The sequence below is a fragment of the Ochotona curzoniae genome, unplaced genomic scaffold, assembly GCF_017591425.1.
Source record: "Ochotona curzoniae isolate NIBS_2020 unplaced genomic scaffold, NIBS_Ocur_1.0 contig_1274, whole genome shotgun sequence".
NCBI lineage: Eukaryota > Metazoa > Chordata > Mammalia > Lagomorpha > Ochotonidae > Ochotona > Ochotona curzoniae.
The window spans coordinates 10,914,153-10,939,621 of NW_024465023.1; the positions used below are offsets into that span (position 1 = coordinate 10,914,153).

General features: G+C 39.1%; 1 protein-coding gene across 10 annotated transcripts in view; it reads right to left on the reverse strand.

Moving 5' to 3' along the window:
* Nucleotides 1–25,469, reverse strand: part of KDM6A (lysine demethylase 6A) — a 138,548-nt gene that overhangs the window by 81,613 nt on the left and 31,466 nt on the right. For all 10 annotated transcript variants that reach the window (XM_040999592.1, XM_040999566.1, XM_040999613.1 and 7 more), the window contains 2 exons: nucleotides 16,808–16,916; nucleotides 10,223–10,272 (listed from right to left, as the gene is read on the reverse strand). In XM_040999592.1, the coding sequence (XP_040855526.1) occupies nucleotides 10,223–10,272; nucleotides 16,808–16,916 (159 nt within the window). The remainder of the gene's footprint in view (nucleotides 1–10,222; nucleotides 10,273–16,807; nucleotides 16,917–25,469) is intronic.

Genomic DNA, 25,469 nt, shown 5'->3' on the forward strand with positions numbered 1-25,469 from the left:
GTACCATTTTGTCCTGTAGCCTTCAAAACTAAGCTAGTTACCAACAACTACCTTTTCTCAGAATGGGCATACATTTGAAGATTGCCAAGTATATCCTGTTATACATAACTATGGAAATTTCTTTTAGTAAATATTCCCATAAAAAAGTAAAGATTCCACACAACTCCTTGCGAACAAATTCCTCTAAAATTCAGAGTTCTGCCCTGCAATGCCTTTACAGTATAAAACTTCAAAAATGTTTAAATATTCAAGTGTTTCTTGCTCTTCTGACTTAGGCTGCACTTTCTGAAAAGCAGTCCTTGAGGCAAAAATTTCAGTAAAAATGACTTATTTGCCAGCTTTATCTAAGGAACCATCTGTAAATGAATGAGTGACAAATGCACTATGAAAGTGACTGTTGACTAGAGTAAATTAAAATTCAAACCTGCTGGAGATGTTGGGAGACAATATTATTTTGCAATGAAGGTGTTAACACACTAAGGTACTTATCTCACAACTTCCATCAGTAATTAATTTGAGAAAAAGAATCTGCTGCTTAAAGTAGAAAATATAAACAAGTTGGGCAGTAAGTACTATCAACAGTTTTATTTTTCCCACAATACTAAAATTTATTCTAGGAATACACTGTGCATTTTCTTTGGATTCTAAGTACTTTTCTAGCAACAGTGAAAAATATTTAAGTATACTGTAAAATGTAATGATTATGGTAATGTAATTTCATTAAGTGTTCATTAGTTCCAATTTTCTGAATGATGGAATTATATGTTACAGTGATGTTCGCAATTTCAGGGAGTCATAGAGGTCTCAGTCAACATCGACCTGAAATTTTTTTTAAACTTTAGCTGAAATTATTTTTTCATCAGGATCAATCATTACCAACATATCCTCTGAAATATGCTGAGCCATTTATTAGGTACCAGGGACAATACCCAAGTGGTTCAATAAGCCAAACTGAATTAAAAACATACTTCTACAGGCAAGAAATACGCAATATTGGGAGGTGGAGAGAGAGCGGAAATACTCAGAAGGTAGGAGTGATTAATTCAGTCATGAACGTTCCACCTAGAAAGCCAAGGTTTGGAACACACCTGTGCTTGTGCAGAGGGGGAAGGGAACAAGGCTTGAGTGACCACAGATAACACCCTTCACCAACTGGGCTAGTTCTCACCCTATGGTCTCCCAAATTCTTCACTATCCTCACATTTCATCCTTCTTCCTCTAGGAAATGTTAACCCATTCGTGTCTCCCTGAAAGACCATTTGAATGCTGTCTTCCCCGGGAAACACTACTTCTTACCCTACACAAATCAGAGATGAGTTTTCCAATCTCTCAATATGGTATTAATATAATTTCTCCATCATGACATTTTTCTGTAATAGAACTTTAAAAACAGATTTTTTTATTTTTATTGGAAAGTCAGATATACAGAGAAGAGGCGCAACAGAGACGAAGAACTTCCCTCCATTGATTCACTCCCCAAGTGGCCACAACAGCCCTAGATGAGCTGATCCAAAGTGCAGAGCCAGGAGCCCAGAGCTTCTTCTGGGTCTCCTGAGAGGGTGCAGGGTCCCAAGGCTTTGGGCCGCCCTCGACTGCTTTCCCAGGCCACAAGCAGGGAGCTGGATGGGAAGCAGGGTGCTAGGATACGAACTGGTGCCCATTTGGGATCTCGATGTATTCAAGGTGAGGACTTTAGCCACTAGGCTACAGCACCGGACCTTAGAACTAACCTTTATAGAAAGATGCTAATAACATGAGGTAGCAAAAGATTTCATTTACAGAATGAATAAAGGTAGAACCAGCTCATTCAAGGACGCAATTATGACACAGCTAGCTCAAGGAATCCAAGTTAGTATGAATAATTCACCTTTACCACTGTATTTTCGAAATGCCACTGTACTCACTCTCCCTATCAAAAGCTATTACTTTCAAAAATTAAAAAAAAATCTCTTCTCCACAATTTCTAGAACCAGAGCATTTTGGATTTCATTTATCATGGTGTTTTTTTTTTTTTAAATTTTTAGAGATGTTCATGCACACTCAATAAGATTATCTTGGGGATAGTACTAAAATCTAAAGCATACTTCATTAATATTTCACATACCCCTTATATATGTGATCTAAAGGCAATTTTATGCAACACTTTTATCTGTATTGTTCACTACCCCTGTTACAGGAGCTCAGATGGGTCTCTCTCTAGTTGCAGATACAGTAGCATCTCAATGTTCAGGTCTGTTGCATTAGGAATGCTGAACCTGAAGTAACACAGTTAATCCAAGCTTCTGCGTCTGCCCAATGGCTTGTTCACATCCTCATGAATGAAAATTCTCCTGAGCATTTTCTTTTAAAAAACCTGAATTCACTCCAATTGAAGATTTCTTCGGCTGGGTATCCTTTCTCCTTAATCAACTTTTTCAACTCTGCCAGAAACCCGACAGCAGATTCCTCATCGGCAGGTGTAGCTTCTTCAGTAATTTGTACATTTTTCAGCCCATGCCTGTTTCTGAATCTGTGTAATTATCCCTGCGCTGTGGTAAGTGGGTCTGTGTCACCTGTTTCAAGAGATACCTTACTGAAGTCTTCAGAGAAATGTTTTCCGGTATAACATGCTGCTGCCAATCAGAAAATACTTTTTCTATTCATTCATGTTTTCCACTCAACAAATTTAATGCCTTTTTAATCTTGACTAATCATTTATGACACACTGTGGTTTTAACTTTTGCACTTTTACATAAGATAGCAAAACTAGTATGAATTTCTTCTTCATACTTTCATGAACACGCAATTCTCTCCTACCACAGATCTTAGCAAACTCAGCATATTTTTGGCCCCTTCTCTATTGGTAACTTTCACATTTTTAAGTAAAAGCGGCACTTTACAGCTTCTCTTTGACATACAAAAATTCCCAGGATTACCACTCTTTCATCTGAGGATCATTATTATCAAATAGCATAAATGTTACTTGAGCAGAAGCACTAACAGCCGGATAACCCAGACGAGTCCCTGAGCAGCTAGCCACGTGGCAGCAGGAGTAAGCAGCACGGACACAGTGCGCCAATAAAAAGGAAAAACTACTACACATTCTGGAGGGGAAGAAAGCAGCACGAGATTTCATTATGCAACTTAGACCATGGCACATTTTAAAGCTCTGAACTTAGTATTTCTGGAATTTTCTATGTAAGACTGTGGGAAACTGACATGAAACACGAAACTGTACAGAGGCAGTGCTACCGTCCTCCCAATCTCAGCCCAAATCCTTAGAGCAGCCACCTCAACAATCCCCAAATGATAGCACAGCAACCAAATCCAGTTGGTCATTTATCTTTCTAAATGAAGTTTTACTGTAACACAGTCATGTCCATCATTTACATATTTACTTACATGGTCACTTCCAGCTACCACAGTAGAGCCAAAGGCATCCGAGCTCCAAAGCCTCGGAATTTATTGCCTGCCCCTTGACAAAGAACGGACAACTGCTGGCTTATACTATACTATCCATCACAACTCCGAATTAAATGACAACAGCTTTATACTGAAGGTTCTGAAAGTGTGTCCACAGTGAGTTTTTCTCGAGGGTATGGTTTAAGCTAGTGGCTTACTACTAGCAGACAACAGGGGTGTTCTCACTGGTCTCCAACACATACGTCTAGACAATCACTACATGCCCATCAGGAGTCCAGGCTATCTAACCCTGCATGTGAGTCCTCTCTGAGGTTAGCACACTGCAAATTTTATTCTTTCCACTCCCATAGAGAAAACGTATAAAAAGCTGTATAAACGAATTTACAAATTAATTAATTTTAAAATGGGGGGAAAGCACTGTTTTCTGTGCAGTTTTCTCAATCTCCCAGACTACTGTAAATTGAAGGAAAAGGCATTAAGAATTCCATTTCTTTTCCTGAACATATATATGTAAAGGTAGATTAGAAAAATGAGTAATAAACTACACAAACAGTGAATTTTGGAGAAGATAATAAAAAGCTGGCTACCTTACATTAAACTGTCCCTGCATTAAACCCTTCTGTGCTAAACCTTCAATATGAAATATCATAGAATGCACTGCCGGATGACTGATCAATAGCCTGACTGCCTAGCTACTTCCACTCAGAAAGATCTGGTAATATAACACAATTCCAGACACTGATACAAATGACACTATTTATAAATTGAAGAACATCTTAAAGTAGCCAATGACTTTTTCTTAATTTCTGTATAAAAGACTGAGGCCTGGCACCATGGCACCATAGTTAAATTCTCGCCTTGCAAGAGCCGAGATCCCATATATGCACTAGTTTATGTTCCACTTCCCATCCAGCTCCCTGCTTGTGGCCTGGAAAGGCAGCAGAGGACGGCCCAAAGCCTTGGGATGCTGGACCTGCGTGGGAGAACCAAAAGAAGCTTCGGATCCTGGCTTCACATCAGCTCAGCTCCAGTTGTTGCAGCCCCTTGAAGAGTAAATCGGCGGACAAAAGATCTTTCTTCCTGTCTTTCCTTCTCTGTAAATTTGCCTTTTCAACATAAACAAACTTTTTAAAAATGAATCTTATAAAAAAATTATTCAAAGACCCAAACCAATTAAAGATAATAGATCCAGGGCTGGCATCAAGGCATTGCAAACTAACCCCATGCTTGCAATGTCAGCATCCCATGTAGGAGCCAGTTCAAATCCCAGAGGCTGCACTTCCAACTCAGCTCCTACTAATGGACAGAGAAAGCAGCAGAGGATGTTATCAAGTACTTGGATCCCTGTACATTTGTGGAAGAGCCAGAAAAATTCCTGGCTCTGACTTCAGATCAGCCAGGTTCCAACCGTTGCAGCCATTTAGGGAGTGAACCAGTGAATGGAAGATTCTCTCTCTTATCTCTCCTTCTCACTTTGTAACTCTGCCATTCAAATAAAATGAATGATTTTTTTTAAAAAAAATACCAGATAACTTATTTTAAACCTATCTTGGTAAAGTAATGCTGAGCCAGCAACAAAAGGGAAAAGGCTGAAAACTCTAAAAAGAATAAAGACAAAACTTAAGTAAATACCAAAAGTGAATACAATACCCTTGGACCTACAACTTTGATTTCAGAACACACACTTAAAGCAGAAGACAAATTAAGCACTACATAGAAAGTTGTACCCAAGATTTCTCACAAAGATTCCAAAATTTGGGAGTTTTCTTAGTTGTGCCATATAATAATATTTCAGAGAATAAGAGGCCACATATGAAAAGGTAGTTCCTAGTGGCTAAACTCCTCCTCGCCTTGCACGCACCAGGACCCCATATGGGCACTGGTTCATGTCCCAGCTGCTCTACCTCTCACCCAGTTCCCTGCTTGTGGCCTGGGAAAGCAGCCAGGGTGGATGAAAGCCTTGGGACCCTGCACTCACGTGGGAGACCTGAAAAGAAGCTCCAGGCTCCTGACTTTAGATCAGCTTAGCTCTGGCCATTGTGGCACTTGGGAAATGGACCAGCAGACTGAAGCTTTCTGTCTCTCCTTCTCTCTGTAAATCCAACTTTTCAATAAAAATAATAAATAAATAAATCTTTTTTAAAAAGGAGTTTAAAAAGCATAGTGATGGTATAACCCTGAGTTGTATGTAAGTGTACTCTATGACGGTCATAAAATGAAGAAACCATCAAAACGTGTGTCCTTGTGCTTAAGCAATGCATGACTATAACATAAATTAATGGGACACAGGCAATGTTTGAGGCTGTAGGAGCTCAACATCTTCTGGTACTGAAGATGCAGAAAAGTAAATCACATGTAATCTTATACACAAAATTCGAAAAGACAAAGAGTAGACTGCTTCTAAAAAATGAAGAGCAATTTAATGCTTCAAACAGGTAAAACTCTAATACACTAAGTTTGCAAAAGCAGCTAGTAAAGTTAAAAAGGATAACGAGTAACAGAGTTCTAGGTTTCATAGAACAAAGCAATGCTTGGTAATGAAACCCTATGTGTGCTAGTGGAAATTTCAGTATATGAGAAAATAAGCAATAACCAGGAACAGTCTATATATTAAAAAGAGTAGCCCTATTTTCATACAAAGACACCTTACATTTTGCATAGTATCACTGAATCTAAGACCAGCTCAAATGTAATCTTAGCTTACATACTATGAAGAAAAATAATCACTTTGGACTAAGCTAATTACACTTATAATTAGCACTTTAAATGTGAAAATCAGTGAAATAAATTTATCATTTCACTTCTTCATACTTTTTTTCTCTTAAACAAACCAAGTGAAACTCGTTAAGATATTCTAAGTGCAGATGGCAGTTCCCCTAAGTCACTTTAATTCTGGTATCTGAAGGTATGCAAAAGATTAAGAATTATGATAGCATGCTACTTATAATAATCCTGAAATCTTTCCAAGAAATAAAATGCATATAAAGAGGAATATTTTTAAAAAATACTGTTTGTAAGATGTAATGAAACTAAGAAGGACATTAAAAAATTAAAGAAACAGAAGGGATGGAGATATGAGAAAACACCAAAGCCAAGGCAGCATGTAAAGGGTTTCTGTAAGACTATTATTAAGTACAGTTCTTTAAGCCAGCAATAAATTACAGGAAATCAAAAAGAGCAGAGCCACAAGAAGATTAAACACCTACGTTTGAACATACAGCTCTAGGATAACAGTTCTAGACATAAAACCTATACATGGTATTTTGAGCTAAATATGTGTGCATGCACACAGATCATATTTATCATTCAATCAATGGCAGAGTGACATATTTAGGAGGGCAAATTCATCAGTACTGGATATATACATAGACAAAATTCATTAAAATTATACAAAATCGACATTGTATCAGTAATAATAATCTAGAGATTATTTAAAATATGTGAGACTATGTTCAGCTTTTATGCAAATACTACACCATTTTACATGAGGAAATTGGGCATCCATGGATTTGACATTCACAGAGTCCTGGAAACAGCAGGAAAACTGACAAACCTTTGATTAAAGTAAGAAAAAAAGAGAAGGCAAAAATAGCAAAAATGAAATTGAGGGCCTACCGTTAGAAACATACAACTCGTAGGTGCAATACAACTACAGGCAAATGTAACAGAGACTTAAACAGCAATAAGTGATGATAAATAAGATATTACAATATCGACTTACAAATGTATTACATTCAGAAAATTGGACAAGTCCCTTTTACCAAATAATGAACAGTTTCTGTAGTTTTATATTTTCATTAAAGAAACAAAATTAACTATAAAAACTTAGGATAGACTACCAGGAAAAAAATAAAAATATTAGCAAATTATCCAATTTACAAGGCTATTAAGGTTGTTAGATAAGAAGTTTAACACAGCTACAACATCATATACTAGCAAAGAAAAATACAATGAACTACATGTATAATATAAAAAAAGGTGTAAGGTATGTAAAATATACTACAAAACATGTAAGAAATAAATGGAGAAACTAAACCTTCACGGAGAGTATATTCTGTAAGGTGAAAGTTTTTAAAATTTAATACTCAATTATTTGCTTGAAAACTGGAAAGGTTTGGTCTGATGGCGCAAAGGACTGAGGAGCACCCTGCAATGTTTATTATACCTCAAGAAAGCTAGAAGCGAAGAAAAAAAAAAAATCAACAGCTGTGTGGAAACAAGGCATTTCGAAAGTTTACCTGGCAAGCAACTAAGGACAATCGGGACAGAAACAATGGGGACAGAGTGTCCTGACATACTGCTTGTAACTTAATGTGGTCAAGGTTAACCGATATATAAAAACAGTCTAAAACTTCTCTAAATGAGAGTATGGTGTTAATTCAGAGTTGAATGAGACCAGCAAATCCATAGTTAAAATTGTAAATGAATATTTAGCACATAATTAAGGCAGCATCTCAAAACAATGAAAGGAAAAGATTAATTTTTTAAAAAATACAGTGTTGGAATATTAGCTTTGATGGGGCTTTTTCACACTGAGTCTAGGATAAAACTAGAATAAATATGAAATCAAATGTAAACAAAGAAAGAGAAAGAAAAATCTGTTTGTGCTCTAAAGAACTTATGAGTGAATTTCTCTAATACCTGAAGTGAGAGAAAAGTCATCCATCTCAAAACGAAGGTACAGTAAGAGATGGCTGATGAATCTTGATACAAAGAATGAAAAATCTCTACAGGGCAATAACTATATACACAAGTAAAACAACAAATCACTAAGTGGCAATAATACTTCTAACTTCCCAGATAAAAGATAAGTATATATCTTATACATAAATGTGAAGTCAGCTAGGTAGATATTAATCTGTGTAATTAACATGGGAAGAATAAATGTATGTCTGTCTCCCACAGCCCAAGACTGTCCTTGCCTGTCTGTTAACAAGAGGAATTCACTGAACTGAGAGCAATACAGCTGCCCTAACAAGGCCTAATCACTGCCCTAAAGAAGTCACTTGTTTCTCCAGTAGATAAGAACCCAGAAAGTCAGTATTGTCCAGAGGGGAATTCCACATCTAAAACTCCCCCAGTTACACCTTCCGGGGAGAGTGAGGGAGAGACAGGGCAGAGGGAGGTAACCCATAATCATGACCAAAAAATCCCCAGTCTAAAGGTAGACTGGGCCTTCAGTCCTTTACTCAGACACCTGTCTAGTCCTTTTCAAATAGAAACTATGTTAAAATCACCTTCACCAGCTGCTTACAGCAAAGACATTCTTCCTTGTTCATAAAACAAATTCAAGGGGCTCAAATCAGCAGTCACATAACATATGACTACATAAAATAGCATACACACACACACATACACACACACAAGGAAAATAAATAAATAAACCACCACAATTGCTCAACAGAAAAATTAGGAAGAGACAAAAACAAATACCTCAAAGAAATCATTTCAGACGAAAATGTACTCTAAAAATCTTAATTTAAAAAAAGCTCATTTTATCACCTCCTGTAGGTTGCGTTGCACCTAGGCCACAGTTCCAGCTGGTGAGGGCAAGAGCATGAGCTGGAGCAGGCTAGACCAGGCAGGCTGTAGCACCCTTCAGCATGTTTGAGTAAGGTCTAGGTGTGGGCTGGGCAGGGTCAGACCACAGTGCATGAGTGAGAGCTAGGACAAGGTGCAGGCCAGGCCCAGTTGAACCACAACAGCTGTCAGTTTGCATGAGGGCTGGGGTCAGGAGTGACCAGGTCAGAGGAGGCTGTTGCACTCCCTGGAGAGAGCTGAAGGACTGGAGGCAGGCCAGGCTAATCCAGGCACCTGCTGGAGAACACCAAGACTGGCTGCAAGCCATCTCAAACTGGCTATACCTGCTGACACACGCAAGACCAAATGCTGAGAGCAGAGCCTGGTGGGGAAACTTGGAGACTACCTTGCTGGGCTGCTTCTTCCACTGGTGAGTGGGAAGGTCAAAGCTGGACCAGGCTGCCACACTCGACAGCATACCGAAGAGAGAGAATGAGTATAGACCAGCCAGGTTAGACTTACAGCACCAGCTGGCAAATGACAGGATTGGGTACAAGTCATGTCAGGATGGCAATACACGCTGGCAAGCACAAGATTCAGGGTTGGGGGCATGACTAGCAGGGGAAATGTGAACACTCCTCTGATAGGTTGTACCTACCACTGGTAAGCACAACATTTTGGCTAGGGGCAGGCCAGTCTAGACAAGGCAGAGGCAGCTGTCTAACATGCATGAGGTCCAGGTCTGGGGGCTGATTGTGCTGAGTTAATCCAAAGGACCCATGGGTGTGCAGAAGACCTGGATGGAATAGAGCCTGCTTCAGACTAACCCACAGCAGAGGCTGGTATGTGCAAAAACCCAATGGTTCAGTTCTCTGAGCTCTAATTATACACCAAGGAAGATTTCAATCAAACTTTCCCAACAGACCTTCATAAATCAGCCAGTGAGGCCCATGTTCAGCCTTTTCCAGTGCCATGATTAGTTTAAAACAAGAAAACCAAGGACTCGTTTTGTTGCATGGCTGGTTTTGCATGATTTCAACTTAGCACACTGGGGATTGTTTCTGTCCAATAAAACGTCAGAAGAATCTAATTCTTTCAATAAAAAGTGATTCATAAAAACAACCAAATTTACTGATTTTCTCCTTTTGAATCACTTTGCATAGAAATAATAGTTTTAAGTAATTAACACACATATGCCAAAATGGCAGTTTGATTCACCTTGAGTAAAACTGGAAATAATGTAAACCGCCCCCATCCCGTCCCGAAAAAACTAGAAACAGGCACGTAAACATGCACTAACCTTCCAGTAGTCAGACTGTAAACTGTAGTACCTCTGGTAGGCAGATAATGCTGAAAGAGAGAAAACAATGAGTCAGTCAGAAAAAAGTCTCATTTCAAATATCAATAACACAAATTTTAAGAATCATCACAATGGGCCCGGCACAATGGCCTAGTGGCTAAAATCCTCACCTTACATGCCCTGGGATCCCATATGGGCACCGGCTGATGCTCCGGCTATTCCACCTCCCTTTAAACTCCCTGCTTCTATAGCCTGCAAAAGCAGTCAAGGACCTTGGGACCCTGCACGCACATGGGAGACACAAAAGAAGCTCGTGGCTCCTGGCTTCAGATTAGCTCAGCTTCAGCCACTGTGGCCACTTGAGAAGTGAACCAGAGGACGGAAGATCTTTCTCTATCTCCTCTCTGTAAATCTAACTTCACAATACAAACAAGTAATTCATGGGCCCAGCGTGGTGGCGCCAGTGGTTAAAGGTCCTCGCCTTGCACGCCCGGGATCCCATATGGGCGCCGGTTCTAATCCCGGCAGCCCCGCTTCCCTTTCAGCTCCCTGCCTGTGGCCTGGGAAAGCAGTCGAGGACAGCCCAAAGCTTTGGGACCCTGCACCCGCGTGGGAGACCCGGAAGAGGCTCCTGGCTTCGGATCGGCATAGTATCGACCCGTTGCGCTCACTTGGGGAGTGAATCATCGGACGGAAGATCTTCCTCTCTGTCTCTCCTCTCTGTATATCCGCCTTTCCAATAAAAACATAATAAAAATAAATCTTTAAAAAAAAAAAAGAAGATGCTCTCTCAAATAAATATTAAAAAAAAAAAAACAAGTAATTCTTAAAAAAGAACCATTTTAACATGGTTTTAAATTTGGCTTTCCAACTCAAGAGGAATTCAAGGACAATTAAACCTGAATAGAGTCTGGACTAACCCCTTGGATCAATTTGATCCTCCTCAGAGACTAAAACTGATAGAGGATTATAATTTGCCGAAGCTACTCTAGAATGTGACACACAGAGCGTTTGTTCTTGTACTGACCTCACTTCCAAGGATGACCAAGAACTCACTCCCTCAAGAACGAACAAACTCTTTCAGTTGTGATGCTCCTATCAAACTACAGACCGAAAAAACTCCGTAATTCCCTTACCCACCTCAATTCCAAAACTGGGTGACCCAGAATTCTAAGTTTGTATCAAAGCATAAATCTTTCTGCAAAACGTTTAATTCCAAGGAACCTTAAAAGTCCAGTAACACATGAGTAAAAAAGGATAAAAGAAATTGTGCACAATGGAATTGATAGAGCACGCTTATTCAAAAAAACTAATGAGAAAGCTGAATTCTATACCAAATAAATCAATTTTCTGAGGGTATAAGAACTGGGTGGGGGGCCCAGCATAATAGCCTGATGGCTTAAGTCCTTGCCTTGAAACCACTGGGATCCCACATTGGCACCAGTTCTAATTCTGGCAGTCCAACTTCCCTTCCAAGTCCAACTTCCCATCCAACTCCCTGCTTGTGGCCTGGGAAAGCAGTAGAGGACAGCCCAAAGCTTTTGGACCCTGCACCCGTGTGGGAGACCCGGAAGAAGTTCCTGGATGCTGGCTTCGGATCGGCACAGCACCAGCCACTGCGCTCACTTGAGGAGTGAATCATCAGATGGAAGATCTTCCTCTCTGTCTCTCCTCCTCTCTGTATATCTGACTTTGTAATAAAAATAAATAAATCTTAAAAAAAAAAAGGGGAGATGATATTTCCCTATAAGCACAGCCTGGCCACAATACTCATTAAGGTTTTTTTTATTATTATTAATAACATTGCACTATGTGACACAGTTTTATAGGTACTGGGATTCCCCCGACCCCTACTCATTAAGTTAGAAGAGAAATGCCCCAAAACTAGTTCTCTATATTACAATAGTATGCACAAATACAGCTTTTTGTGTGAACACGAGCAAAGATAGCATATTTAATCTTTTATCATATCATCTTATATATTACCTTGTATGTCTTTTTACCAGAATATGAATGTCCAAGCGAAATGTAAAATTATGATACAGAAAAAGAAAGCATTGCCTGATTCCAGGCAGAAGAGGAAAAATTAACTGATTTCATCACTCTCCTAGTGGCTTCAGCAGTCCAAGATAACCCAGCAGCCTTCTTTCCCATCACATGGAAACACTGGCAGAGGACAGAGCTCAAGCTGGCTTTGCCAGGATTACCACCAGGCACCCACAGGGCTCTACACCAAGTGGAGAGCAAAGAATGGTCTCCCCGTCTCAAACCCCCAAGGGAATCCAACACAGCCAACAATTTACTCAAACGCACTCAGGGGAGTTTGTGCTTAAACAAGCACCGGCTGGTGGAGGCAAGCAGGCACAGCCCTACAAAGTTTTCTAAGCCTATTCTCCTTTCTCGACCTTGTATTTATCATTGAGAATGAAAAGTACTTTTAACTTGATCATTCGTTCTCATAATTGGCCTGAAAGCTAGACTAAATGCATTACTGACTCCAAAGGAATGGAGAATAGTTTTATGAGGCAAGTTGAGCAGCTTTGCCAGCTGAATCTGAACATTTAGGCCCTTAACTGAATTTTAGGCTATTCCGGGGACTGCACTCAAGTAAGATCCAAATATTCTAGAAGATAACCAGAGGGCCCAGAGCAGTAGCCTAGTGGCTGAAGTCCTCGCGTTGCACACACTGAGATAGATCCCTAAAGGGTGCTGGTTCTAATCCCAGCGACCCCACTTCCCATCCAGCTCCCTGCTTGTGGCGTGGGAAAGCAGTAGAGAATGGCCCAAAGCCTTGGGACCCTGCACCCACGTGGGAGACCCGGAAGAAGTTCCTGGCTCCTGGCTTTGGATCGGCACAGCATCGGCCGTTGCGCTCACTTGGGGAGTGAACCATCGGACAGAAGATCTTCCTCTCTGTCTCTCCTCCTCTCTGTACATCTGCCTTCCCAATAAAATAAATAAATCTTTAAAAAAAAAAAAAGAATGCTTCTTTGTCTGGAATTGGCGATTCTCTTACCTTGTCTAATGGCAGAAGGAAGAAGCATCCTGAGGAAACAAATGCCCCTACGAACTGTGCTGGTGATGTGCGAGTCTGAGTGTATCCAGGGATTACTACCAGAGACTGCCTCTAGTGTAGACTTGTAGATACAGAGAACTTAATGGTTGCTACTTTAAAAGGATTTTTCAATGTGGAAAGAGCCCCAAAGCATCAAAGAGCATTTAAAAAATAATAACAATTTACACCTAGGAAACAGAGGCCACTGGTTTGAAAATATTACAATATTATGAAACATATATGTATACGGCACTACATTCATGCTTTTTCCTCTCCATCCTATTATAAATTAATCAACCTCTATTGCTTATGTTTCAATGACCAGTTCATCCATATAAAAGTGATGGATCTGCTGGTGGCAGAGAGGGCTTACATCGTCTCAAGCATTTAAATTCTTAGCTTATTCTTCTCTTCTCACGTCAGCTATTTTTTCAACAGACTGGTTTCTATATTGCATACCCCACCCCCCACCACACTTCCTGAAAATTAAAAAAAAAAAAACCCTCAAAGACATCCTAGATTCCTCATTACCTTCACAGCCAAATAGAAACAGAATATACAGCTAAATCCATAAACAAGGAAAATTTTCAAAAACACACAATGTATAATGATCACAAAGCCAGATTTTACCTATACATGTAAGTCTACTTTTCACAACTAAGTCTGTTTCTGTGTTCTCAAGCTGATGTGCTCTTATAGCACAACAAAGTGCAACAATGAAAAAACAGATTATAAAGATTTCTATGTATTCTTAACATAATAGCTGCCTTTACATAAATTGTCAGTTTTAATGTTAAATCATCTAACTGAAGCCATTCTATTAAATTAATCCTAGTTTCACACAGCCATCCAGAAACAGCTGAGCTACCATGTACCACCACCCTCACTTTTCTGAATGAGAAGGCCGCAGCTCAGGCACCCATAACCCAATAAAGGTAACGCAGTCCTGAATAATAGAACCAAACTGAGAAATGAGTTAAACTCCAAAGCTCACAGAGATGTCTGTCTCAGACTAAAAACGTGCCTGAAACATTCACTTCACAAAACACAAAAGCTGGAATAATAAAACACCAGCACAATATACCAAGCATCCTTCAACACAGCCCTGAAATAATCTGCCATAGGTTCTGCCAACTAAATACACATGTCAAAAACAAACACCTTCGGGGCCTAGAGCGGTGGCCTAGTGGCTGAAGTCCTCGCCTTGAATGTACCAGGATCCCATATCTGACTTTGCAATAAAAATAAATAAATCTTTAAAAACAAACAAAACAACAAATGCTGCCTTCTTTCCCTCTCTTTGTCTCCTGGGAGACATGGCCTGAGCAGTATTCAGGTAGGTACCTAAGATGCCCCCACATGGGCGGGAGCACTCAACCCCAACTGCCTGAGGTCAGGGAGTACCTAGGACCCAGGGATATCCTGAGCGGCCAGAGAGGGTAGGGGTCACCTGGGGTCCCCTTTCTCCAAGCTGTGGCTTGTCCGGCTATCCCAGAGCATATGGGGAGCCAGCAGCAGGCAGCCTGTGCCTCCATTTCCCTTGGCTTTGGACACCTCGCCACGTACTATCTCAGGGACCCGACACAGTGGGTTAATTTCTGACCTTCGCACATGTTGCATATTAGACTACCTACCCTAGTACAAACCAAAGGGACTTCTCTAGGTGCACAAGAAAGGCAAGTCGGCCTACTCCAGTGAACCAAAGACCGCAAACACCTCTCCAAAAGGCAAATCAATTCAGCAACGTCTCAGAGTACCGAGGATTATATGTGGCACAGACACTGGCACAGACAATTTTCCAGCTGAAGAAATGAATCCATGAACCTGGCATGATAGTCTAGTGCCTAAATCTTTGCCTGGTCAAGAGCCAGGATCCCATATGAGCACCAGTTCATGCTCTGGCTGCTCCACTTCCCATCCAGCTCCTTGCCTGTGGCCTGGGAAAGCAGTACAGGATGGCCCAAAGCCTTGGGACCCTGCACCCGCATGGGAGACCCTGAAGAAGCTCCTGGTTCCTGGCTTCAGCTCAGCTCAGCTCCAGCTGTTGCAGCCAACTGGGGAGTGAATCAGCAGAAGAAAAATTTTTCTCTCTGTATCTCCTTCTCTCTGTAGACCTACCTTTCCAATAAAAATAAATAAATCTATAAAGAGAGATAGAGACAGAGAGATGGACCCATTAGATGATATAGGAAGAGATTTCCAAACTCAGGAAAGGCACGGCCCACGTCCCTAACCAGCAGGACGTAGATAGAGAAAATCAGACGAATCTGCATCCTCAGCAACCCTTACGATTAAGAATCTAAAATCTCTGAGAATGAAATTGGACAGGCTGATAATTAGCGTAGTGTCATGAGTTGGAAGTCATAAACCACGCATATACAGCCCTCCCTCATGTAATGCTTTTCGCCTACCCGTCAAATGACTTCTTTCTGGGGACGTACTTGAGACTCAATTGGAACCTGGGAAGGTATCAAGTAAAACACTTCCCATTCCAAGCTCTTAAGATGCCCGGCAATGGGGAGGGTTAATTTCTTACTTCCAATGGACACAAAGATGGAAGGTTTCAACCTTCTGTGGATTTAAATCAGAACATGTAGGCATTACAAACAAGTCAAACCAGTTCTGTAGATCCAGATCCCACCCCAGCAGTCTACATAAAAGAGTAGGCCAACATGCTGCAATGCCTCAGCTCTGCAGGATGTGTACAGGCTCCCTGTTCACGGTCTGGGGGAAGCAGAGGACGGTCCAGGTGCATGGACCCTAACACTCACACAGGAACCCAGGACGGAGCTCCTGACTACTGGTTTGGTGTGGTCCACCCTAGACCATTGTGGCCATCTTCAGGGTAGGCCAAAAGACAGACAACCTCTAACTTTGATTTTTAAATCAACAAAAATTTTAAAAAGGAAAGAAAACAAGTAAAACAATCCATCTACTCCACATCAAGATGCTTACATATTCTCAAAACCGAAGGTGTTCGTGCTTACAGAGCTCATCCTTGTCTGCTACAGATTTTTCCTTTTGGGGGAGCTGGTATTTGCAAGATGCTTTTGCCTTCCTATCTGAGAGGATGATCATGCCATCTTCTCAGTATTACTTATAACATGGCTACAAGTGAGATTTTCATTCAGGTATTTTTTACTTAAAATAGAAAAATTTTTATAGCCAGGATAAAGAGAAATGCTGATTGGATTACATTTCTGAAATATTCATCAGTGCACAAATACTGACATTCAACTCACTCACTTTCTACTGTTACATGGTAAGGCCTTTAATGGACAAGGATTCCACAAAGCAGAGAGGAAAAAAAAAACCCACATTGTACGTGTAGGTGGTTACTGGCTTTACTGAATGTTCTACTTGCTGATGTGTTACATCAAGTTACACTATTCTTCCACTACTCTCCTTCTCCTATCACTTTGGATGTTGAAAAGTAAAAATGGCAATACTCTTAGCAGAGCATAAATAAGTATAATTACATTGAATACACATGTATAAATCAAATACCAATTAACAAGAGAAAACATTACCTTTTGGATAATCTTCCAATAAGAGGTTGAAGTGACCTAATTGACAAAATAAATCAGATTCCACTTTTCCTTCAGCTTTTAAGATTAGAGATTCATAGCAGCGAACAGCCTAGAAATAAAAAACACACAAATATTTAAGTACAAGATAAAACTCTAATATTCACTTCCTAACTGACAAAACCTATATCCTCTGATCACCCAAGAAATCAAGATATTTCATTTATATCACAAATATAGTATTGCATTTAGAATTCCTTAACCAATATTCACTAACAAAAGCAACGATCATCTTCTTGAACCAATCATTTGTTAACAAAGCCACTAATTACGGCATAGGTGCTTTCCCCATCTACAAAATGTAAACATAACTTGAAAAACCAAACAGAAGCACTTTAATAACTTTGGTCATAAACTGCATATACAAATTTCTGTGGTCTGTTGATAAAAAAATAAACAAAACTCTCAAATACAAATAATATCCATCCTTCACATTGACAGAAAGGATTTAGAAGTATATGAGAATTTGAAGATTCTATAGAAAAATAGCATAGTACAGCTCATTTGTAACAAATTCCACTTCTGGTTTTTGACAAAACCTCTACCATTTTTTAACTACCGTAAACTACCTTTCAAGTGACTTCCCATACACTTCAAACACACCAACTCTTAACTCTATTCCTAATCTTATCCCTAATCCAATAACTACATATGTATGCAGTCATTCCCACAGTTCCTTTCTGGAGGGGGAAAAAAATCAACTTACTGCTTTAAGAATTGTTATTTTGTTTTTTTTGTTTGTTTTTTAAGTCAGGAGACTGCAGGAGAAAACAGTGGAAAGGACCTTGTCCTAGTGTACTTAAAACTTGCACTTGCCATTTGCTACAAATCCCTGGGAATGTATCCTAGGGACACACAGAAAAGCTAACCAAAGAATTAAAATTGTTAATTTCTATAAGTGTTCACTAAACTGCTGGTTCATCACAAGTACTTAGCTGATTCTTACGGCAAAGTTCTCTTTTCAAGTTTCCAATGACTGTCAAAATTTTCTCTCCCTCTCTGTAAAATTTGCATTTCAAATAAAAGTCTTTTTAAAAAAATTGGAGATCTCAACTAAAGTTAAAATAATCATTTTTAAAAGCTGTTGGTAAAGAAGAGATGTGGAATAAAGGACACTGTCGCATTTACATACCCACAGTAAATATAGAAACATCAACGAGTTTGGAGAACTGATCCGAATCACAGCAAATCTGGGCTGGGTCTACTGTCCTGAAAGCCTAAGGTCTGTAAAAGGATTGTTTGCAGTTCTTACTCAACCCTTAAATGTCGCAATCACTAAAACTAATCATTCTGCTTCCCTATAATTAGGAATCTGAATGCTACACCAAAGTCTCAAAAAATTACTGTAATTTGGAAGCATAAACTTTCAAGATTCTTTTTACTTAAGTCATATATAATTCTTATCTGGCAGATGGTTAGAGTACAAAAATACAGATTATTATAGTACTTCATAATACCAGAGAAATCCATAAAATTATTGGGCTACAGTATAACAATTCTTAAGTTTACATTAAAACGTCTTTAAATGCTAATAATGGTATTTAAATAAAGCATTCATTAGTTAGTCACAGTCTAAAAATCCTTCTAGGCTTAGAAATAACCCCTACTCCTTTGTGGTAACTACTGATAGTTGATTAACACTAAATTTATAAGCAAATGTTTTCATAGTGAAAAGTTTCAAAATTTAAATACAAAAGCACTACCTTTTGGGGGCTGATGTTGTGCCACAGGCAGTAAAGCAGCCCTCTGTGGCACTAGCATCACATATGGGTGCCGGTTCAAGCCCAGACTGCTCCACTTCCAATTGCTTTAGCTTGCCGATAACACGCCTGGGAAAGTAGCCTAACATGGCCTTTTTCGTTGAGACTCCACACCCATGAGGAAAATCTGGAAGAAGCTTTTAAGTTCCTGGTCCAATCCTGGTTATTGCAGCCATTTAGGGAGTAAACAAGTGGATGGAAGAGCAATCTCTCTGTAACTCTTACAAATAAATAAACTAAGAGGACAGGGTGTGGGGGGACAGTATCACATTTTTTAAATTATATATAAGGACCGAGGATGGTGGTATAGCAGACCTGTAGTACCAACATCCCCTATGGGTACCAGGTCAAGTTTCCTGCTTTCATTCCAGTTTCCTGCTTATGGCCAATGAAAGCAGTGGAGGGTGGCTCAAAGCATCCAAGTGGGAGACCCAAATAAAGCTCCTGGCTCAGATCAGATCAGCTCCAGCCTTTGCAGACACCTGGGTAGTGAGTCAGCAAATGGAATCTCACTCTCGGGGGGGTGGGGCGGTGGTAAGTAAATAACTAGTTTTAAAAAAACATACAAAATAAATGAAATCTATTTTCTTTATATAAAGTTGTATTTTTAAAAATCCAACATTTTATATTGATGCCATCTCACTACCATTATCAACTGTCTAGGTCTCATTTTTCATAAAAGGAACATTTTAAAGTCCATATTATGTGCAACTGTGGTCATCATAAAAACCAGAAGGAGAAATTTTAACTTCTCGTCTACACATACACTGAGGCTTGATTAACAGCCAAACAACAAATTCTCAATAACTTTCTTACAAAGCTACCATATACCTGCAAAACTAATGTTAATGTTCAATGAAGAAGGTGACAGTTAAATATCTAACAATAGGCAAAAAAGCAGAAGTTTCCAACTGCTTGGTGTTACCTATTCAGTGAAAATTCCTTAATTCACTTAAAGTGTTTGAGATAATTCTGCTACTGAAAGCAAAATACTATCATTTTAAAGAGTACTTAAAGAAAACCAAGTAACAATACTCCTAGCTCACATAAAACAATCTAGAATGAAACTTAAGTATTGTCACGATGTATTTTTAAGCCAAAAGGCTAATGATAACATACAAAATACACATGTAACTTGGCTTTTTAAAATAAAATGTAGGTAAACTGGAAAGGAGAAATATTTCCAATCAGGGTTACCTTCAGAGGTAGGTGTTGTAGGGCTGCATACCAAACAGCTGCTAAGATGCCCACCCCTACATGGGCAAGCCTGGGACGCAGCCCACTCCCCACTTCCAACAATGCACAGCCTGGAGACAGCAGGTGAGGGCACGACCAGAGCAACCTGGAGGCAGTGCCTGGCTCCCGGCTCCTGGCTCCTGGCTCCCGGCTCCTGGCTCCTGGCTCCAGGGGCCCAGCCACCTGGCTGCCACAGGCATTTACTTGCAGAGTGAATCACCACATGTAAGATTTCTCATTCTCTTTCTCTCATTCATATTCTTGTTTTATTCTTTATTTTAGATATGTAGAAACACAATTATCCATACACCACGTTTATATGCAACATCACAGAAAAAGCACTGGAATAAAGATGTTACAATACAGCGTTTTTAATTGGCTCATAGAGAAACTTTTATTGTATTCATTTTGCTTCTCTATATTTTCTAATTGTTTTTACAATATATATCATTTCTCCTCATATAAAATCAATTAAGACTTATTATTCTTTCCTTGGGAAAGGGAGGCTATCCAACCACAGATACATTTTGAACAGAGACCATGTGTAGCTAAGTTGCTGTCATTCAATAGCATTCTTTTATAAATAACAAAAAAAATTCTATAAGCTATACTGTCCACTAAGGAAGCCACTAGACATGTGCGGCAACTAAATTCTTAAGAAAGTTAGGAACAAGTAAACAAATGAATTTTTAAATTATCTCACTTTAATATTTGAATATAAATGAGCAAATAGCCTGGTTATTGTACTGGATAGAGCAGATTAAGTTCATTTTTAAAGCTTTCTAAAAAATCTGGGGCCCAACACAACAACCCAGTGGCTAAATCCTCGCCTTCCACACACCAGGATCATGTCCCAGCTGCTCCATTTCCCATCCAGCTCCCTGCTTGTGGCCTGAGAAGACAGCCGAGGACGGCCCAAAGTCTTGGGACCCTGCACCTGCATGGGAGACCTGGAAGAGGCTCCAGGCTCCAGGCTCCTGGCCCTAGATTTGTTCAGCTCTGGCCATTACAGCCACTTGGAAAGTGAATCATCGGATGGAAGATCTTCTCTTTTTCTCCTTCTTTCTGTAAATTTGCCTTTCCAATAAAAATAAATAAATCTTAAAAAAAAATCTGAATACTCAACACTTACACTAAATATCAGAAAAGTGAAATTTATGTTTTCACGTGAAAAACCTAATTAAAATGAAGTATCTTTTACTAGGAAATGAGCAGCACCTTGCACAAAACTGTTACACTCTATAGCTGGTAGCTTGAACACCTACAAGAAGAAGCATCTTAAAAAGTTAGTCATTAAGCACTAAAAATACTGTTAACCAAGACACTCCTAGATGACTTGAAAGCTTGGTTGTCTTCCTTCTACTTTCAATGTAATTTGTGCTTATTATCGATTTGGTACTTTTACCACTTGAAAAATTAGTTATCCCTAAACAGCAACAATATAATTACCTTTCACTTCTAAACTATGATAAAGTTTCAGAAGCAAAAAGGTTTAGCGCTTGTAAACAGACATATAACTAAATAAATGTAAGTAATAATTTCTTGTGATGAATTTGGTTAGCATATAGCTAAGATAAAACATGCTATATTTTGGAATTTAGTAATATGCAGACAAGCTTTAAAGAAGTGATTTTTATTTCCATAAGTGGCTGAATGATATATCAAAGATAGAAAAGGGGTAGATTTAAACATGTCAGTGGTGTTAAATGAACCAAGACTATTTTTTAATGTAATAAAAAGAAATATGAAGTCTTGCCCACAATTTCTATAAACCTGCAAGATGGTTTAGTAGCCAGCCGACTATTTAAAGCATAGGAAACAATTTAAGCAGACTACATACGGGCCAATGTGTCATTCATGAAATATGGTTGCTACTAAAGTATTTGCGTTCTTAATAAAGTACAGTATACAAATTGAAGGCAATAATCAGCTCTCCAGAATCTAGTCTGACCTGATCCCTTGTCACCAGAAGGTATGAGTAACACATCTTTTTGTTGTTGTTCTTAAATTTTAATTTTGAAATTTTTCAATTTTATGGTACAATTTCTCGTAGAGACTGGGATCTGCCCCGCTACAGATTTTCCCCAGGAGTAGCACCTGTTGGGCTGATAACACACAAGAGGAGGGCTCCAAGCTTGGTGAATGATAGAGATCTCTTGCATTAAAAATTTTAAGCTAAGTTTAAATGGGCAGAATCATCAGGGGCATTAGTTTTACTCAAATAATTTAAAAGTTCTCACGTAGAAGGAGAAACAACCTAGTCTTCATTAAATCTCCATGCTGACGACCCTGAAATCTTTTTAACGCTTGAAGAAAAAAAAAACAAAAACAGGTTTTTCTCATTCATCCATCCCACCAGCACCTTATACTCAACAATTAAAAGTTTTTCATCTTGTTCAAAAGTTTTCCCTAATTTTCTTTAATTAGTACCACCAATTCGTCATTTCTGCATCCCTATACTTCTAACCAATTACTGTTTTCTCTAGTGTTTCTCATACCATTCCTGTTTTTCAAGCCACCATTCCAATTCCAATGAACATCTACACTACACGCTCACCTGATGCTCACTGACTTTTTCTACCTTCACTCATACTCTAAACAGCACCTGTTATCCACTGTCATTTTACCTGCTCTCCATCCCCCAATTCTTTTCTACTGCCTATAAAACTGAGCAGTTGCACCCTCACATCCAAACTTTTATTTCCACTGCTTATCCAAAGTCTACTCCAAATTCACGTCTCCAAAATCTATTATCCAACTAGCTCCTTAGATTTTTAACAGTTTACAATTCAAACATCCAAACATGCGTAACTAGTTGATTACTCCAGCTGCTTCACAGAGATTAGTGAACGTATTTGTTATGCCTATCCAGACAACATCAGCAAAAAGTGTTTCTCTGTAGCAGCACTACCACCATCATCCACCACTTAGTTTCCAGTCTTTCATTCTCCCTACATTGTAAAGGGACAATAAATAATATATTATTGTATGCAATACACATAAATATATGCATGATATATACACACCTGAACGGTATAAATCTCTATTGATTTAGTTTATTCACACTATCCTTCTGACCTGCTCTCCCTACATCGAAAAAAAAATTCCTACAAATTAGTGCATAAATAAATTTGCTATCCTTTACCGAGATACACCTCATATGGGGCTGGTATGGTGTCTCAATTGGCTAATCCTCTACCTGCAAGCGCCAGCATCCCATATGAGTACCGGTTTCTGTCCTGGCTGCTCCACTTCCCATCCAGCTTTCTGCTTATGGCCTGGGAAGTCAATAGAGAATGGACCAAGTCCTTGAGGCCCTGCACCCACGTGGGAGACCGGGAGGAAGCTCCTGGCTCTGAATGGGCTCAGCTGGTCACTGCAGCCATTTGAGGAGTGAACCAGTAGATCTTTCAGGATCTCCTCCTCTCTGTAAAACTGCCTTTCAAATAAAAATGAAATAAACCTTTAAAAAAATAAATATGCCTCATAAATTAAGACAAAGTTCTTCCCCTTTGCAGGTACTCATCAACTTACCTGCCTGCTTGCTTAAATGCCTTCAACATACTGCACTTAAGAATTTGCTAGTATTGACTCTCAATGACACACCTATCCCTTAACTTACATAAAAGATTTCCAAGCTTTTCCATTTCATTTACTATTGTTATCACTTATTCAGAGGAGTATCTATCTATACAATAAAGATGTCCCTCTGAGAGTTCCAGTTTTCCTTATTGCTGTGGCTTGGTGATGTAGTTCTTCACAATTAAATAAATGAAGAACAAAATGAACTGTTTTAACCTTTCCCCTGGCTGCTGACTGCAATTAGATAACAGCTGCTTCAGGGTCTCATGGACAAGCCCATGTTGCTGGAACACAGTACCAGTGCAGCTTGAATAGGACTGGTTCTGAGGACTCTTAAAGAGTTAAGTATGCAAAAGTGTAGTGCATTATCCTCTCCCCTCATTTAAAAAAAAATCCTAATAAAAGAATTATTAACACAAAAAAATGATTAAGGCTAAAAGAAAAAAAGAAACTCACTTAACATCTTAGAGGCATTTAAGGGACTTACACATCTGTAGTTCTACCCTAAGAAAACATTTTGCATCACATCAGTATAGCAATACTAAAACATTTCACTCAATCTTAGATTTCTCAGCCTCTCCTCATGTATTACTCTGTATAGGATGTGTTAAAATACTAATGTTACTCATAAGTAAGCACCATTCAAGAAACCATCATAGCACTGTATCATTCTTCTCAAATAAATTATTTAAGACACTGTTATTGTAAACTATTCTCAGTGACCCATACCATTGAAATAAGACCAGACAACTTGATCATTAAGCTGTCAACAGCTAACGTTTGAGCTTTTGATATCTATCAAGCACTAAGCATGTTTTATATATATTTACTTAGTCTTTACGATTACTCAATAAGATACGATCTACTAAAGCACTTATCACTGCTTCATTGATTGGAAAACTGAGGTGTAAGGCACGTAAAATTCTGTGCTCAAGGCCAGAGCTATGAACTAGCAGAAAGCGATTCAAATGTTACGGCTCGAGAACCTTTAAGATATTCAACTCAGGTCATACCTACAGGTCTAAAGCAATATTCAAGAAAGCAGACCTCCATAATCAGCTCTTGCTCACATATGCGTGCACCACACGGAGCAACTAAAGCAGAAAGGGGGTACAGAAGAGCTCTACTTCCTGCTCTGACCATTACACACACACACACACACACACACACACACACACACACACACACACACACACACACACACACACACTCAGGTCTTCCTTACATTTTCTCGCAATTCTATTTTATACCGTTATTTTTAAAAAGGTACCCAATGTTATGAAAGAAAAATACAGACACATCCAAAACAACAATAAACTAACTCAAAGGAAACAATGAACTTTCCATATTTAAAAGCTACAAATGGCAACAAAATTAAATACTATTAGTACTAATATGATAATAATACAGCAGTTCAAAATGTTAATAATCTAAAAAAATGCTAAACTTTACTTCTTTGTATCTTCTTAGTATACTGAGAGCTGTGATTTTTCTTTTCAGTATTTTTAAACGAAGGCTGAATACTACTACAACACAGCAAACTATGTTGCCCTGTTTATTCTCTTATTTGGTTGTTTGTTTCAAAAGACAGAGCTGGGGGAGGTGAGGAGAGAGAATGAATCTTCCCTTCACTGACTCACTTCCTAAATGGCGGCAGCTGTCAGCCGAGCAGGGAGGACTCAACCCGCACCCACAGCACCACAGGTGGCAGCTTGGCTGCTCTAGCAATTTTTAAGAGCATAATGACACTTCCTGCCCTGCCTACCTACCACTATTTTATTGTAGGTGCATGCAGCCAAATGAACTAATAAGTACATTCACATGCATTTATTCACAACCCCAGGGCCAACATAAATAGAAAGCTATTTTCACTAACAAACATAATAACATTTTCCAATTACTAATTTCTATTAGGCATTTTCATTTATTGAATAAGTGAAAAACTCTACAACTAGAGAAATTTACAACTAGTAAAACTCACTCCCTAAAGATTAAAAGAATTTAAAATTTTTTAATCAATGTGAATA